This window comes from Rhinolophus hipposideros (genome assembly GCF_964194185.1).
Source record: "Rhinolophus hipposideros genome assembly, chromosome: 14".
NCBI lineage: Eukaryota > Metazoa > Chordata > Mammalia > Chiroptera > Rhinolophidae > Rhinolophus > Rhinolophus hipposideros.
Window position 1 is genome coordinate 56310715 of NC_138060.1, and position 16875 is coordinate 56327589.

Here is a 16875-nt window from a genome sequence, read left to right on the forward strand (position 1 = left end):
TTGGGTACTTAGTCTATCTTATTCATGCATCCCATCCCACAATTACTTATTGCCAGGGACCGTGACAAGTGCCAGGGACAAGGCTGGGCACTAAACGGACACGTAACTTCCAGTCAAGACAGCACGTGAGACTTCAAAATTTGCACCACCGCCTCCATAATAACACAATAACACGCTAGCACGGTGTATCTTTTACCCTTTTTCTTTTAACGTATTTGTGTCTTTATATTTAAAGTCAGTTTCTTGTAGGCACCATATAGTTGGGTCTTGCTTTTTTTACCCAATATGACAATTTCTGCCTTTTGATTGGCGTGTTTAGACCGTTTATATTTTATGTGATTGTTCACACTGTATTCAGTCTGTCTTCTCACCACTCGTTTTCTATTTGTTCCTGAAGTTTTTTATCTTTTCTTCCCCTCTCTTTTTCTGTCGTTTTTTTTCCCCGTGAAATATTTCTTTTTGTTATGTCATTCATCTCCTTGGTTGATTTGTTAGTTATGACCATTTGTTTTGTTCTGTTCAGGGGCTGCTTTAGGGTTTAATAGCACCATCAATAACGTGACACAGTCTACCTGCCAAGTGATATTCGAGCACTTCACACTGTATCAGAACCTTACAATAGTATCCTTCCATTTCTTCCCTCCCAGCTTTATGCTATGATTTCCACGCATTTTACAGACACACATGCTTTTAGAAACCTCACAAAATAGTTATTATTTTAGTTTAAATGGTCAGTTACCTTTTAGAGAGACGTGAGACATTGTGAATTTTACTTTGTAGGGTGCCTACTCCTAAAAATTTTACACTTACGGAAGGCAACGGAGTTACCTGGAAATAGTCTGATCCTTTCAGATCTTATTTTTGTCGTTGGGTCTGGAGCAGCGCTGAGGCCAGGACTAATTAATTGTTCCCCACTCCTGAGGCAAGACCTCCTTCCTTAGTATGCTTTCCAACGCTCCATGAATTAAGAATCTTTTCCAGTCTGTGTGGTGGGGAAAAGAGCTGTTCCTGGCCCTGTGTGAGTGACCGGCAATATTCTCTAACCCTTACTGCTGTTTCGTCCCTGGCCTTGGTTGTCTCCTCACAAACATGTACTTTGCTGACCAGCCGAGGGAGACCCTCTGGAGACTGATCTCTGGTTTCTCTCCCTGGGCCACTTCCTGCCCTGTACACCGAGTCACGTAATTTGTCCCTCCTCCTAGCTCCAGCTCAACTCAGAGAGTCTGCAACACAAGTCTGATAGCAGCATAGTTTTGCCTAAAACCCTTCTATTAGGTTGGTGGAAAGGTAACTGTGGTTTTTGTGATTTTTAACCTTTTAAACCGCAGTTACTTCTGCACCAACCTAATCGAACGCACCATGATAGCCCTAGAATGAGACTAAGTACAGCTGTGTTGGGGGAGCCACCTAAGGAGAAATGATGCTGTAGTTTCTTGTAGTTTCCTTGACATAACCCAAGAGCTGGCTCTCTGTGACACAGAAAGTTTGAAGAGTTGAGACAGAAAGTGGCCAATCTACAAAGGGGGTTGACAATTGGAAAACAATGAGCGGGAGGTGCCAGGGCAGGTTTCAGAGGTGATCAACAGGATTTGGTGCCTGGCTGCTGGGGACACTGAACTCCAAGTGCAACAGCCTTGGGGAACAAGATAACCTTCAAGAGCTCTGTGGGGGAAGGGGATCGATCCAGGGAGGAGGCCTGAGACTTTAGTACTAAAAGGACGGGTGGCACCTAGGAGCCATATTTTTCCCTTTTTTAAAATTTTTAATTTTTATCTGTTCACTTTGAAACAATTCAGGCTTAAAAATGTTGCAACAAATAGTAAAAATAAGTTTGCCCTACTTCCCTAAATAGTAACGTCTTAGAGAACCATAGTATATAGTTACCAAGAACGTGTAGTTCACACCCATACATTGTAACTGGGAATTTTTATTTTTATTACTAGTGAGCTTAAATGTGGTTAGTGAAATTAACATGGGTCATTTGTATTTTTGTTGTTGTGAATTGCCTACTCAAGGCCTTTGCCCACTTTTCTCTTGGGGTACTTATCTATTCCTAAATATTCAAATGACCTCTTTCTTACATTGTCTCCTTACAGACACTGTGTCTCAAAATTGAACAAGTCTGGAACTCCAAAAACCATGGATTATTATTCCTTTCTTGTCCATTTTTTTTTTACATGGTGAGACACACTTGTGTGTAAATATGAAATCACACTAAAATTCTGAGGTGCTTTTAGCTAGTTCAATGATTAACCTTTGGAACTAGTTATAAAAGTCCAAATACTAAGACTCACATTCCTCACATCTGCACATAAAAAACTCAACAATTATGGAAAAACATTGTTATCCTTGATTTTTAAATCAAGGGAGGTGCACTAGGAACAGAGAATAAAGTAAATCTTTATCAACTAGGCTTTGTTTTTGGCATGACCCATGTTTCACAATTCCACGTTCAATTATTGCTTCTATTCCTCTAATTCTAGTGGGAGTTTTTCTTCTATTGGTCTGCCGCACTGTCTTAGTCTTATTTTGTGAAACAAGTGGCATGTATTCATATTAAAGCATTATTATTTGAAAGAAGCCTTGAAAAGAGGGCAGTAAGAATATGGATGTTTGGGTCACCAATAGGTGAGAAGGATTTTCTAGAGGAGTCGCTTTCTGGCACCACTCATATCCCACCACGTACGTTAATGCTTACCTATTCAACTGGCAGCTCTGGCCAAAACCAAAACACTATTAAAATACATCTCGCTGTATTACAGCCACTTGAAGACAAAGGCATAAGAAATAATCGGAGAGAAGAGACCAGCTGCAGTCCTGGGACCTTCCTCTCCTACCACTATCCAAATCGTAGCAGTGAACAGCAGGGTCCCCAGAACTCTGTAACAACGCTGTGGCTTCGACTTTGACTGCTCAGAGGCCTTTATGCTCACCACTGCTGCTGGGGTCCTAGGGCTGGGTTTTTATATATTGTAGTTACCACAAATATAGCAAGTTTCCAGAAACACAGAAGTCCCTGGGCAATGTTACTTGCCCTCTCGCATTCCTTTTCATCCATCAAAGATAGGGTATGGGTTGTTTAAGGAATTTAGGTTGCCCAGTGAAGGCCAGGAAGAAATCGACCTATAGAGAGAAATCGAGATGATGCCATTTTAAGGCAAGACAGCTGGTGAGGCATGACCATTGTCACGCTGTAGGACGGGCTGGCTTGCCCAGGACAACACAGTAAGGGTGCAGACAAATCCTCTGGATAAAGCTGTACTTGAATCTATGTCTTACCACAATCTATTCTGAATTACATTGAGAAAGGCAGAAAATACACTACATTTGTTAGCAATTTGCTTCCTTTCCTACACAACTATTAATTGAATCCTTTCGCTGTACCAGGCCCAAAAGTGAAGTAAATAAATATGGCTCCTGACATCCTGGGGCTTACAGTCTAAGGGGAGAGACGGACACATAAACCAGCTATTTTGATACCACTGAATAAGTGTAAGGTCTGAGGAAGCTAAGTATGCGTACGAGGGGGGTGCAGGGACAACCAAACCCGGTCTTTGTGGGAGTAAAGGGACTTCCTCAAAGAAGGGACGTCTAAGCCAAGACCTGACAGCTGAGGAGGAGTCAGCCAAGTGGCAGGAGGAAGAGCCTATTCCAGGCAGAGGCAAGGGGGGAACTGAAAACAGATGGGGTGCAGATTACACAGTACGATAAGGATAATCAAGAGACGAAGCTAGAACCGTAAGAAAGGGTCAGATCATGTGTGGTTCTGCACACCTGTTATGAAGTTGGAATTATCCAAGTGTAGTGGGCAACCATTGGGAGGTTTTAAGTCAGTGACTGGTGACACGGTGACTTTTGCCTTTTAGAAAGAGCCCTGTGCCTCCACTGTGGAGAAGACAGTGGAGAGGGCGAGACCAGGCAGCACTCCCAGTGGAAGGCTGCTGCGGCCCTGCAGGCACAAGGTGACAGTGCTGACCTTCAGGGGCGACCTTCACGACAGTGCCTGTGGGAATGCAGACAAAATGACAGCGTGTGCTGAGTGTGGGTGGCTTGATGGAACGGGCCGGATGACGAAGGAAAAGACGCGAAGATGCTGCCTGCATTCTTGGCTTGGGCACCTGAGGGCAAGTTAGCTTTACTCACTGACAAACAGAACCCAGAGGAGAACAGTTTTAAGGAGGTGATTATGCATTTGTTGTAACCCAGTGGAATCTGGGGTGTTTATGGTGCACCGAGCAGACAGATGGGCAGTGGTGAGTCAGAGAGAAGGGTTTCCCTGTGAAATGGGGTGTGACTCCTTAGAGCAGCTGCTTAGTATAGAATTAAGACGGTGCCTAGTTTCTTGGGTTTGACTTGCAAATGGACTTAGTACCTCTGGGCTCCACTGCCATGAGCCATTATCACCGTAAATCGTTACCTATACTTCACGTCACTGACTGTGAAGGTAACAGACCAGGGGCAGAACAGGCAAGTCCACGCTCATTACTATTTAACGAGAAAAATTTGCTTGGTTATTTCTTAAGAGGAAGAAATTAGAAAACGAAAAGAAGAAATTGTTTTTTCCTGCACTTTGTGGACCAAAGTGTATTTTTAAATTGGCACAGTGATCTCAGAAGCCTGAGCTGATAAGTAGCATGTCGACATAGGCGCAAACGTGGTTCCTGGCAGAATCACTAACTGTTCCAGCAGCCCAGGAAGGGGTCACAGTCTGCTGCAGCCGAGGGTGTGATTATAACCAGACGGTGCAGGGACAGCTGTTCAATGGCCAATAAAAGCCTGGTTCACGTGAAAGGCAAAAACCAGGCTAAATACCGGCATCGCTGACATATGATAAAGAAAATATATTTTTAAATATCTCCGACAAGTTTGAAAATACCTACTTTAATTGAGGCAGAAGGAGGCTATAGCATTATTTTGTATAGCAAACTGCTATCTAGTTATGAAATTCATCTAAGGATAAGTAGCCTGGCCTCCCACTTCCTCCTCTAAGAAATAAAATATTTAGGTCCAACAATTACATTGCTTTTTCTTTTCTTCAGGAGACATGGCCAACTTATTATGTCTTTCATTAGCCATATATTATACGGTAGTTCCCAACTGAGGGCTCAAAGATCCCCCTGGAATTGAGAATCGTATGCAGAACTTTGCATGTAGGTGAGTTTAGGCATTTTTCTGGAAAGAAGGTCTAGAATCATCAGATTCTCAAAGGAGTTCACACTCAAAACAGACTAAGAATCAGTGTCTTATACTTACATTTCACTGTGATTCTTCTACAGTGTTATAAATATAGGTCATAAATTATAGGTTGACAGGTTTCATATTCTCTAAAGGATAAGTATGTTTACTTTCATATTTGGAAAGAACCTCCAGAGCTAACAAGTTCATTCACCTGCCTTCAGGCAAAACACTTCCAAAATTATCCACGTTAGATAAAAACTGAAAGTCTGTTTATTCTTCCCTGTGGGAATGCAATTGCAGCACCTCATTCTGTAGCCTATTACATTTTTTAACAACCACCGTAACATTGATCTTTGTGCTCTAGTTTAGGCCTTCAACAGCCATCTTACAATTTTTCCTCACTGTGTCCACAGCTATAACTGTGTTCACCTTTTCCCGAGAAGATGCACTGTTCTCGATGCAGGCCATTTGGAAACCTAATGACTCTACTGATAAATGGGTAGGTTCACAACACAGCTCGCACACGTTAGGGAGATGTCTGGCCAATACATTAGAACCTAAGTGTGATCAAGTTACTAATACCAGGAGTTCAGAGTCCCAAAGGGCTGGGAAAGTTCTCTCAGATGATACATCGCGGGAAGGGGTTCTCCTGCTATTTCTGGCAGCTGCACTATCCATCAGAAGTATGGGTGTGATGGCAACTACTGGAGATGTGACCTAACCATGGGCCTAGAATATGTGGCCCCTCAGCCACTCTCACCCTAGCCTGGCATGTGATCACGATTCCACTCATCTCCCCAATGGGTACTGTGCACTCCAGGCTTCCCACATGCGCTGGATTCCCACCTCCCCTGTGTGCCCGCCTCTTGCATAGATTTGTCTCCTGTGGTCCAAACACTGGGCACCCCAGGCCTCCCACTAACAGCGGTACCCTGTTTCCCTGTGGATACCTGCCCCCTGGCTAGGATCCGCCTGCACCCTCAAGAGTTGCTTTCTGCTTTCCCAGGGAAGGTGGACTAGCTCTGTCCCGGGCAACCCAGCAAGGCTGCCCATTTCCTGTGGGCTGTGGACATGTCTTCTCCAATGAGGGCTGACCTGTGGCCTTGGGGAAGGGGTCCGCCTGTCAAGACTGTCCTTTGGGTACCCTTCCTCAGCTTTAGATTGGTTTACACAGTTCTTTAAAATCTTACAGGTACTCTTCTGTCACAGCTTAATAATTCTTTATATTAAAATCCTCCTATTTAAATCACTGTGTGGTTTCTGCGTTCTGATTGGACCCAGACTGATACTAATCACAATGTCTTATTCTTTGATTGAACTCATGTTTAGTGTTCATTAACAGTACATCTTCAGTTGTTTTTATTTTTCCTTCTAGTTTAACTGTATCATAGTTAAAGAATGTGGTCTATATAATTCCATCTATCGATAACATTTCTTTTATATTCTTTTAAAATAATGCATGCTTAAGTTTTAAAAAATGCTCCCAGGAAATTGAAAAGAAGGTGCAATCTCTATTTTCAGGTACAAAGATGAATATACTTCTATTAGATCAATCTCATTCAAGTTTTCATATCCTCTGTACAGGAGTCAACAAACTCTTTCTATAAAGAGCCAGACAGTAAGTAAGCAGGCTGGGGGGCTGTCAGGTCTGTGGTGTAACTCCTCAGCCCTAACAACGCGGCACAAAAGCAGGCACAGATGATGTGTAAATGAATTGTCTGTGCGGCTGTCTTCAATACAACTTTATTTACACACGTGGGCCATGGGCCCGCGTTTGTCAACTCCTGTTCCACATCATTATTTTTATCCTCTTGGTCTGTCAAGCAATGAGAAAGATCTGTCAAAGCTTTCCATACTAACAGATTCTTGTTTATTTCACCCCGTCTGCTTTTTGTCTTTCTGTTTATATTGTTTGATGCTCTGATATTTGGCACAAAAAGATTCCTGAGGATTTTATTCCTTGTAGAATCTTTTTCTTTGTCCTGTTAAAGGTTGTGTGTGTGTGTGTGTGTGTGTGTGTGTGTGTGTGTGTGCATTAAACCTCATATTTAATATAGGAAGACATTTAGAATGAAGATGTTATATAACACAATGAAACTAAGACCCAAGATAAGTTTAACAATAAATCCAACTGGGATAAGTTTACCTATTAAAACAAACCTCAGAATGTGGCAAACACCAAAACCTTGTCTAGAAGATAGCGTGCCCTAGAAGTTTGCCTATAATGGATTGTTCATCTGTCTCTCTTAAACTATTTTTAAATCTTATTTGCTAAAATACACTTATTATCATATATGTAATACATTGTATCAGTATACACATACGGTGTCAAAATAATGTCTACACATTTTAAGAAACGAAACTGTATTAAAATTGTAATACTCAATATATGCTGATGACAAAAGATGAATACAAGTCACATTTGACTTCTGCAATTACAAGAGGTGCTCAAAGTGGTTACCATCAGCGTCCAGACACTTCTGATTACGGCGAACTACTGCTTGAGCAACGCTGACCAAAGTGTCTACTTTCATCCATTTTTTTTGGCACCCCTGTATATTTGTATATATATGTATACATTCTAATTGAATGGGGCCTTTTGGAATCTTTTCTAGAAAAGAACGTGTGGTTTGTGTTAGTCCTTCTTCTCTGTTCTTTGGGACCTCACCTGTTTCCTCCCCTTGGCCTGTAGAGCTGGCTGTCAGGGTTCAGCCCTCCGACCGAGTGGGAGCAGTTAGGTAGCGTTGCTATTTTCCCTGTAACTTCAGCAAGCTCTACTCCAAAGCTCCTGCTCTGTTAGGAGCACATCCCGTCCCCCGGGGTTTGGGTTGTTCCCTCACTGCACTGTGAGCCCACGGCCAGGTGTGACATCTCTATTCCATATGTGTGATTATTTCATATAACACAGTACTGTCTGATTTCCCCCACCTTTTTCTTTCTCAGTTGAACCAAACCTTTACTTGATGAATACAATTAAGTCTATAGAATTATTCACCCAAACTGCATTTGCCTTCCTTTAAGCCAGAGGCAGAAAAAGGCAAATCCTAACAGTCCTGAGAGAACTGAAGCACTGTCTGCCTCTGAGAAGGGTGGAGGCCACAAGTGATATGTTTGCTCGGGTTACCTGCACCCCTAGTCCTTGGATCCCCAAATCTGAGGACGTTTTCAGGGGGCTTCATGGGATGTCATCAACAACCCTCTGACTGGCTGCTTTGTCCATAGCCGGGGGACGTGTTGGCTCCTCTCTACGTTGGGTCCTCTTTAAGTTTGGCTAACACTACTTGGTTGCGCCACACTCCAAGTTTCTGTTGGGTCCTCTTCAGATGTTGAGTCATCTTGTGTAGTCTTACCTGATTGTATCTAATTTCACTTATTTCATTCTATTTCCATGGATACTGAGGGGACACGCTCTAGGTCTATGTCTGTACTTCTTCATTGCTGGGGAATCCTGCATGTCAAGCATAACCCTAAAATATCTTTTCGAAAGAGAATTGATCCCCATAATGGACTTTTTATTTCCCTTCCCGGAATTCATTTCCTGATTTTTTTTTTAAAATACCTCACATTCATTTATTCAGAAGGATTTGAGATTCTGCCTTACTTAAATATTCATTTAAACAAATGCTAAGCTACCTGGTTTTAAAATACAGTAGAAATTTAGTAATTCCAGGCCAAGTAATCTTCTGCAATTTCTTCTGGTTCTAGTTTTGAAAGGACTTAAAATAGCACAGAGACTCGAGACATCATGAAATTCAAACAAAATGACTTCAATCTCAGCAATGTTCTGGAAGTCGCACAAACAGGTGAGCTCTTACCAGCGGGATGAGCAGGCTAACGAGATCTGTCAGAGGTTTGCTGAGCAGCAGCAGGTCTTCTGCGGCCTGAGTATCCCCTCCTGAGCCAGATTTCTGGGCCTTGAAGGGAGGGGAGAGAAAAGAGGGGGCCTTAGAGATGAGTCAGCTTGGCCCTAAGAGACCGCTCCCCTCTGTCTAGCCAATGAGGGGGGCTGGGGAAGTATTTTACCCCGACCCCCTGAAGAGAAGTTATGCTTTGTTAGAACATGACAAAGTGCACACACTGCCACCGCCACTGCCGCCAGCTCAGGCTACAGAGGCAGACCCGGGTGACCCACAGATAAAGCAGTAACAAGGGCTGTCGTTGGAGGAAGGCTGCTCTCTGTTCACATAATGCGGTGGGTAACCGCTTTTCCTTTCCAACCATTCTCAGGCTAGGCGCTGTTAGCCCCCGTTTTCAGGGGAGAAAACTGAAGTTCTGAGAAGTTCAGTAGTTTGTGTAAAGTCCCACAGATAATGTGGGACAGATCCAGGCTATATGTCTCCCAATCACACATGCTCATCTCTCCTAGGCAATTTTATGGACAAGAGATAATGCATACCAAATACATTCTCTATGCTTTCCGTCTCTACATGTACACACATGCTCAAATACCACCTAGAATATTTGTTCAATGTGCTACTGCGTGAATGGTCTTCAGATACAGGTCTACACTGCTTAGGAAGCGTGGGCTTAAATGGCAATGGAAATGAGAAATGAGTGCCTTCTTCCCAGTGTTTTACAGAACCATCTAATTCCAGAGATTTCTATCATGGAGAGGAATAATTTTATATTGGAAAAGGCACTGATTTATTGTGCTTGCTATCATAAGTACACATCTCATTAATATACTCTTTCTTCGTTTTAAATTTCACTGAGAAGCAATGAAATTACTGTGAGGTAATGACCTTTGCCAGGGCCTAGAGAGCAGGCTGCAGGCTGCCCCACCTCCGGTCATTAGCCTGGACTCCAGGGCCCTTCTCATAAATGCCAAGCATCCTGCACTTCAGGCCTGTAGACAGAATTTGAGTTGCCTTGCCTACTTCGTCTGATTCAGGAGAACTTGACTGAAAATCAGATGCCCTCCTTTTAGCAGCTTTCACCTCTCTACAGCCAAGGGGAACCATGGTAGAATTGCCTGCCAGAAAACAAATGGGTAGCCGTCTCCCAGAGGTCTGAACCTTTCTGAATCCTGGCTGTTAATGCCCACTTTCTGAAGCCCACTTTGAGGTGGAATATCAGCCTTTTCACATTAACACATTATCCCTCAGACTGCTTCTCTCTTGGGCAGCACCCGGGCAGTGAGGGGCAAGGTGTCAGTCCTTCCTTTCCAAACACATGGAAGCAAACAGACGTGGCCACAGGAACAAGCACATGCTGTGGAACTTGTCCCACCAGGACATCCAGGGGTCCTCCAGATCCTTAGAGACGTTCCTAGTCATTTGGTATTGTCACCAAGAAGTCTCCAGACCCTGCCACCAGGACTCAGGTCCCACCTCTGAGCAAAGTTGCCAAGGGCTGCAGAAAGGGAACGCTGCAGCTTTGCACAACAGGGAAGCTCACCCCAGGAATGCAGGAGAAATTCAACCCTCATCACACAATTATGGGCTCTGTGTACCCAAAAGATCCCTGCATCAATGGTCGTCCCCACGAGAGGCATAAACGCAGACGCTGAGCAACCAACCAGAGGCCTGGCCGGCTTCCTCTCCCCTTCCCTCCAGGTCCCCACATCACCCTCCCTCCAGTCAGCCTCTGGATTCCCAGATCTGTGGCCCTTTGTGTGCATTGTGCAAAGGGCACTTTCCACAGCAAGAAAACCCCATCTCTGCCATGGCACTGCTACTGTGCTCTCCACCCAGCTCCTCTGCCTTTGCCCCTGGTCCCACTGAGCCCTGCCCACAACTCCCTGAGCCTTGTCACTGCTGTGTGGTAGGTGATCCGTCTCCTGTCTACGCAGTGTCCTTGGCTCACCCAGTTGTCACAGTCTAGGCAACAGAAGACAGAGGGTAGACTGAGCTGGGTGGTAACAGTAGGGTTTGAGAGAAGAGGTTGGATTTGTTAGATATTTAAGGTAAAAGCCTACATTATTTTGTGACAGATTAGATGTGGAATACGAAAAAGAGGGAAATGTTAAGAATGACTCCCAGGTTTGTAGTTTGCACATCAGGATGTGGGGAGGGGGGGGCTTGCTGGCAGGAGAGTGGTTTGGGGAGGTGAGTCCTGAGTTCAGCTTCGGACGTGTGGAATCTGTTGGTTATGGGGAATTCTAGTGGCCACTTTGAAAGCTGCTAGATGTACCAAGTACGGATCTCAGAAGAACACTCTACGTGGAAATCTAAATGTAATAGTTTTAAACGTATAAAAGTTGAGAATGTCACCTTATGAGCCATATGTACTACTAGATGGCAATACAGCATTACCTCAAGCAAGATAAAGAAATACAGCTAACTTCTCGGCATAAAATAAGGTCAGGGATAACACACTTCGATGACATCTGGCATTGCTATATGAACCCAGAGCATGGGGGAGGTACTCAGTGGAGACCTGTTAAATGAACACACAGGTAAGGCATCTGTAGAGAACAAGAGAAAGGCCATTCTTCCAGCAGCTGCTGTCTGATGCCCTGGCAGGCTGAGGCACACAGCGGAGAACTTGCGATGGTGTGGCCCAGACCAAGTCTGTGCTCACCGTGCCCCCAAACACCACCATGCTCACAGATTCCCCACTCTGTGGGGCCTCTGGGTTTAATTAAAAAGATGACAAACTTCCAAATAACTACTATAAAGACAGAGTTTGAAAACGGTGATGGGGTGGAAACAGTGTACGTGGTGGGGGAAGAAGGAGAAGGCGACGTCGGACTCCATCATTTGGATGGTTGGGATGAGGTCTACAGCAATCAAGTGGAGAGCCGGGTGCCAGGTGCTGGGAATCGCACGAGGAAAGGCATGGGAGGGACAAGGTGCTGGGCCCATGAAGAACGGACTGAGCTGACTGCGTTAGTGAGGGCATGGGCAGCATGGAGGACTGGCGAGGAGTTAGACAATTTTACCACAGGCGATGAGACGCTGAGGTTTTCAAAGGAAAGGAGAGCCGTGAGGAGGACCACAGGCCATGTCAGGAAATCTCACTTGCCTTCATCAGGCAGAAGGGAGTTCGTGGGGAAGAGCAACAAAGGGAAAGCCATGGAGGAGGCAACTGGATAATCCAAGGGAGGCGACAAATAGAGAGCAGAGCGCCCACCACAGACTCAGTGTGTGAGACTGAACAGGATTCCGGGCCCTCATCTCAGTCTTCTGGCAAACGCAACGCATCCGCAAATCAGCAGCAACTGGACCGCCTTACTGCCATGAGAGCAGTATGCCAACAGGAAACCAATAGGATTCCCATCACCTCAGGAATGACGGACAAGGCGCAGCCAGGGAAGTGAGGGCACCAGGATTTTAACGTGACTATCTGCCTTCCCTAGCCCCCAGGCTGGGTGAGGGCCCCCTCTCCCATCTTCACTCACAGCCCCCTGTGCCTTTCAGTGGCTGCATTCTCACAAGTGGAACGAGGTGATGATTCGCTTCACGGTTTGTGTACTGACAGTCCTCCGTACCAAACTGAGGCTCCCCGAGAGCTAACATCCTTGCTCTCCCGATCCCCGATGCTAGGCTCATAAGTGCAAAATAAAACCATACATTATTATCTCATAAGAGTGCGAGGAGTCAGTTTACTCAGTAAATCTGAACTGAGTGCCCCCCGCCCCCATGCGCCAGGACACAGAAATGAGGAAATCGCAGCCCACAGGAAGCCCTCTGTAAACAGGGAGCTGAGGTGAGCACCTTTCTTCTCTTGCTGCTAATGACAGAGCAGCCATTTCTTGCTTACCTTCCCTGGGCCAGGTATATCTTTTATTCTCTCACTGAAGTCCCACCACAACCCTGCAGAGCAGTTATTATCATACCTACTTTACAGATGAGGAAATGGATACCCAGACAGGAGAAGGAACTCGCCCAAGGTCTTACAGGTAGAAAGTGATGGGGCTGGGATTTGAACCCAAGGCATTGCAGCCAGCAAGGCCCATGAACCCCCACCAGGGAGTCGTGGACACGTATCTGTTTCTACTTCCACATCTTCACACAAGACCCTCAGGAGGTACATTTGAACCAAGGCCAATTCTGAATCCCAAGGCAAGTTGGCGTCAGGGACTGAACTCCTGACAGAGATTCTGACACCTGCCTCCCTCCACGCACTACCTCCCTAGTACACCTTCCAGCATCTACTATCATTCTCCTCCCTGCAAACAAAGTGCTTCATAAATCTAAACGCTACTATCGTTTGGAGCACCGGCAACCCTCCATCCCTCAAGTCTTCTACTTTAGAGAAGTTCCTGTCAGAAGTTCGTGAAGGCTGAGGAATCCCCAGGGTGGAGCATGTTTCTCAATGGAAGAAGTGACTTAGGGGTTGGAAAGTACTTATAAGCGCAGTGTTCTCCGAGAAGCTGTGTTTGATGCCACTCCACTCTTTGCCCCAGCCCTTTCCCCTAATTCAGTCTCAAGGACTCTTGCTCTTTCAGCCTGACACCAGGGGTCACGGAGATCAAAGCGAGTAGTGAAAGCCAAACGTAATACGTGGCAGATATTACAGGGGAGGATTTAGAAAGATGATAGCAGTCAAATGTACAGTGCTGCTGAAGAAAATGAAAACATAAACAAATAGTGATCTAGTGGTACACCAGCATGTGGAAAAAGAATTAGAACATATTTTTTATTAAGGTGTTCTGGTTTGTTTTTTTTTTTTAAACACCCTTGAATACCTACCTAACAATCACTTAAAAGTAAAAGAGGATTTCTGTTGCTCTGGAGTTTTTAACACTTCTGATCTACAAAATAATCTCCTCCAGACTAATATCAACAAAGCATCTTGTGAGAGTAACTATGGACTGCATCTTGATGAATTATAAAACTACCACTATGGAAAGTGAAATCAGCAGCAATGTTCTCTGAAAAGACACTGGAAAAGAGAGGAAAAGCTAAGAGCAATCCGTAATTCAGAGTTCCCTAAGTACTTAACAATGCTCCACTGTTAATTTAGGATTATTGTATTAGAGATGAGACAAAAAAAAACCAGGTAGTTCAAAGGTCATTTTCATCAACTGGTTTTACAAGTTTAGGTTAAACACTATCATGTTTGTTGACGGGATCTTGGAATTATTTATTAAACCACACTAGGCAAGCTACATACTTGAGCAGCTTAACTGTGGGTAAAAGTTACCATCTATCACAATGATGAATAACAGAGACAAACGAGGGTCTCCGGATTCATTCTTGGCTCTGCTACTGTGACTCTTGGCAAGGCATCAAAACAGTTTGGTTTCCACTTTAGCTTCTGCATCTGTTCAAGCCGGAAGGTTGCCATTTGAAATACATCTCTTGCAACTTTACCAGGATTTGAAATGTAACAATGAATTCCTATCGGCTGTGTGCTTTCCCATGATCAGCTGCCTCAGTTGCTTAGGAAAAACACTGAATGAAATTGGCATGTGCAGGCGCCTAACTCGGAAAGTACTTAACAAACCCACATCCCTTTCCTTCCTCGGAACACGATGCTAAGTAAACCCAGGTGCAGTTTGGGGCAAATGGACTTTTCCAAAGCCACTGAACACACATCTAGTCCTCAAAACCGTCTTACAATTCCATGTTGTTGGTAATAAGAAAGAGTACGTGCGAGAGTGTACGGGTTACACATGTATGTGTGTGTGCATATAAACATACAGATGGTGCCAAACAAAAGTGCACACATTTTAAAAAAGGAAAACAACTATTAAAATGGCAATACTCAATATATACCGATAACAAAAGATGAACACAAGTCACGTTTGACTTCTGCAATGACAAGAGGTGCTCAAAGTGGTTACCATCAGGGTTCAGACATTTCTAATGACGGCGAACTACTGCTTGCGTAACGCTCACCAAAGTGTCCACTTGTATCCATTTTTTTGGCACCACTTTTTTGGCACCCCCAGTATATGTATGTGTGTGTGCTTATGCATGTATGTGCCTAGAATCTCAATGCACTGTTCCTAGCCGGCTAATCCATCCTGTTGGGAGTGGGCTGGAGCCCCATCTCTGGGCAGAAAAGGCTGCGAACTGCTGGCCAGCCCGAGGGTGCTCGTAAGGCAAATGATCTCGTTGGTCAGGAGTGGTTCCCCCGTTAAGCTCGCTCAGCGTTAAGCTCGCTCAGTGTTTGCTGAGGCCTCACCTGCTTTCCTTTCTGATTTGGTGATCAACTCATCTGGTCTATAAATTGGTCACCCACACATGGCTTACTTGGTAGGCTCTCTCTATAGACACATAAGTTCTTCAAAAATCAACATACATTAGAGGAAGATTAGAAAGAAGAGAATGACTGTATTCCCCATGATACACATTACATCCCCCTGAATTATTTGTTTTATATCTGGGAATCTGAACCTCTGATTCCCCTTCACCTTCCCCCCTCCTTTTAGGTTTTCAATTCAAGTTGACATTCAATATTTTGTATTAATTTCAGGTGTACAGCATAGTGATTACACATTTATATAACTTAACAAGCATAGGGAATATTGTCAATGATATTGTGACAGCATAGTACGGTGTCAGATGGTTGCTGGATTTATCCTGGTGATCACTTCTTTAGGTACATAAATGTTGAATGACTATTGTGTACACCGGAAACTAATATAATATTGTATGTTAGTTATATTTTAATAAAAACGTTAAAAAATAAAAAAATAAACAAAATAAAATTTCACCATTGAAATAAAACAAAGAAAACAAAAAAAGAAAGAAGAGAATGCAGGGGGACGTGTGACATGGTTAGGTGGTTCATGCTGCAGGTAAGAGGTCCTCTACCTGCAGAGCCAGCCGGACGATGCTGGAGGTGTAGGCCAGCATGCCGTGCAAAATGTCAAGCAGGGAAAAGAGCAGCGCGGCGGCCGTCTCGTTGTTGTTTTTATTGTCCACGTCCAAACACAGGGTGACGGTTTCGGTGAAGAGGTTACAGACGTGATGGACCAGTCCTGGGGGTAAAAAGGAGAAGGGTCAAATATTTTTCGTAAATTATAATGTGTCACATACACGCAATGGGGCAGGCGTCTGTTCTCTACAAGGCCTAACACGAAGCAGTCCTTCAACTGTACCATGTACCAGATACTCGGGGGAAGGTTTTTAAATGCAGGTTTCCAGGCCTCACTCCCAGAGAGTCTACGCAGGAGCCTAAGAACATACATGCGTGTTAATCAAGCTCCCTGGGTAATTTTGATGTAAGGGTTCCCAAAACTACACTTTGAGAGACATTGTGCTACGTGGTGGACGGGCTACATGGGAATGGAGGACCCCCTGACACTGAGGGAAAGCGTGCTGAACATGCACAGACTGTCGGCAGGGTCTCTGTTTGAAGGCTCAGGGACAGCAGGCGAACCTAAGGGTCTGTCAGGGGGTCATTTGAAGAGGATAAAGCAATGAAGCATTCTTTCTCAGGCATTTCGAAACATTTGAAATGTAAGGTTCGCTATGATTTTAAGAAATGTGAAATTGAGAAATTGCCAGGTTCTATCATCTTGTCTCTGCAAGCCTTTTATTAATGGAAAGTTGGTCTGCATCAACTTTCAGTTTGACGTTGTCTGTCACAACACACACATGTCCACATTTGGGAGGCATTATTGTTTATATTTAAGTTGGCATTTTAATTGTTATTATTATGCAGCATTACCCTTTGAGTCAGCAAGATTAATTCAGATGTAAATGTGGTAAAAATACAGCATGAAATATAAACTTCAGTGGTGAAGGGGACCTTCAACCTTTGTAGATCGTCTGAGTGTTTTAGAAAAAGTGAATCTCC

At 44.3% G+C, this 16875-nt stretch overlaps 1 protein-coding gene across 6 annotated transcripts in view; it reads right to left on the minus strand.

Moving 5' to 3' along the window:
• ULK4 (unc-51 like kinase 4) overlaps nt 1-16875 on the minus strand; it is a 386569-nt gene that overhangs the window by 103835 nt on the left and 265859 nt on the right. For all 6 annotated transcript variants that reach the window (XR_013994883.1, XR_013994884.1, XM_081072450.1 and 3 more), the window contains 2 exons: nt 15888-16054; nt 8994-9092 (listed from right to left, as the gene is read on the minus strand). Coding sequence is in view for 4 of the 6 variants with exons in the window: in XM_081072450.1 (XP_080928576.1) it covers nt 8994-9092; nt 15888-16054 (266 nt within the window). In the remaining 2 variants the exon portion in view is untranslated. The remainder of the gene's footprint in view (nt 1-8993; nt 9093-15887; nt 16055-16875) is intronic.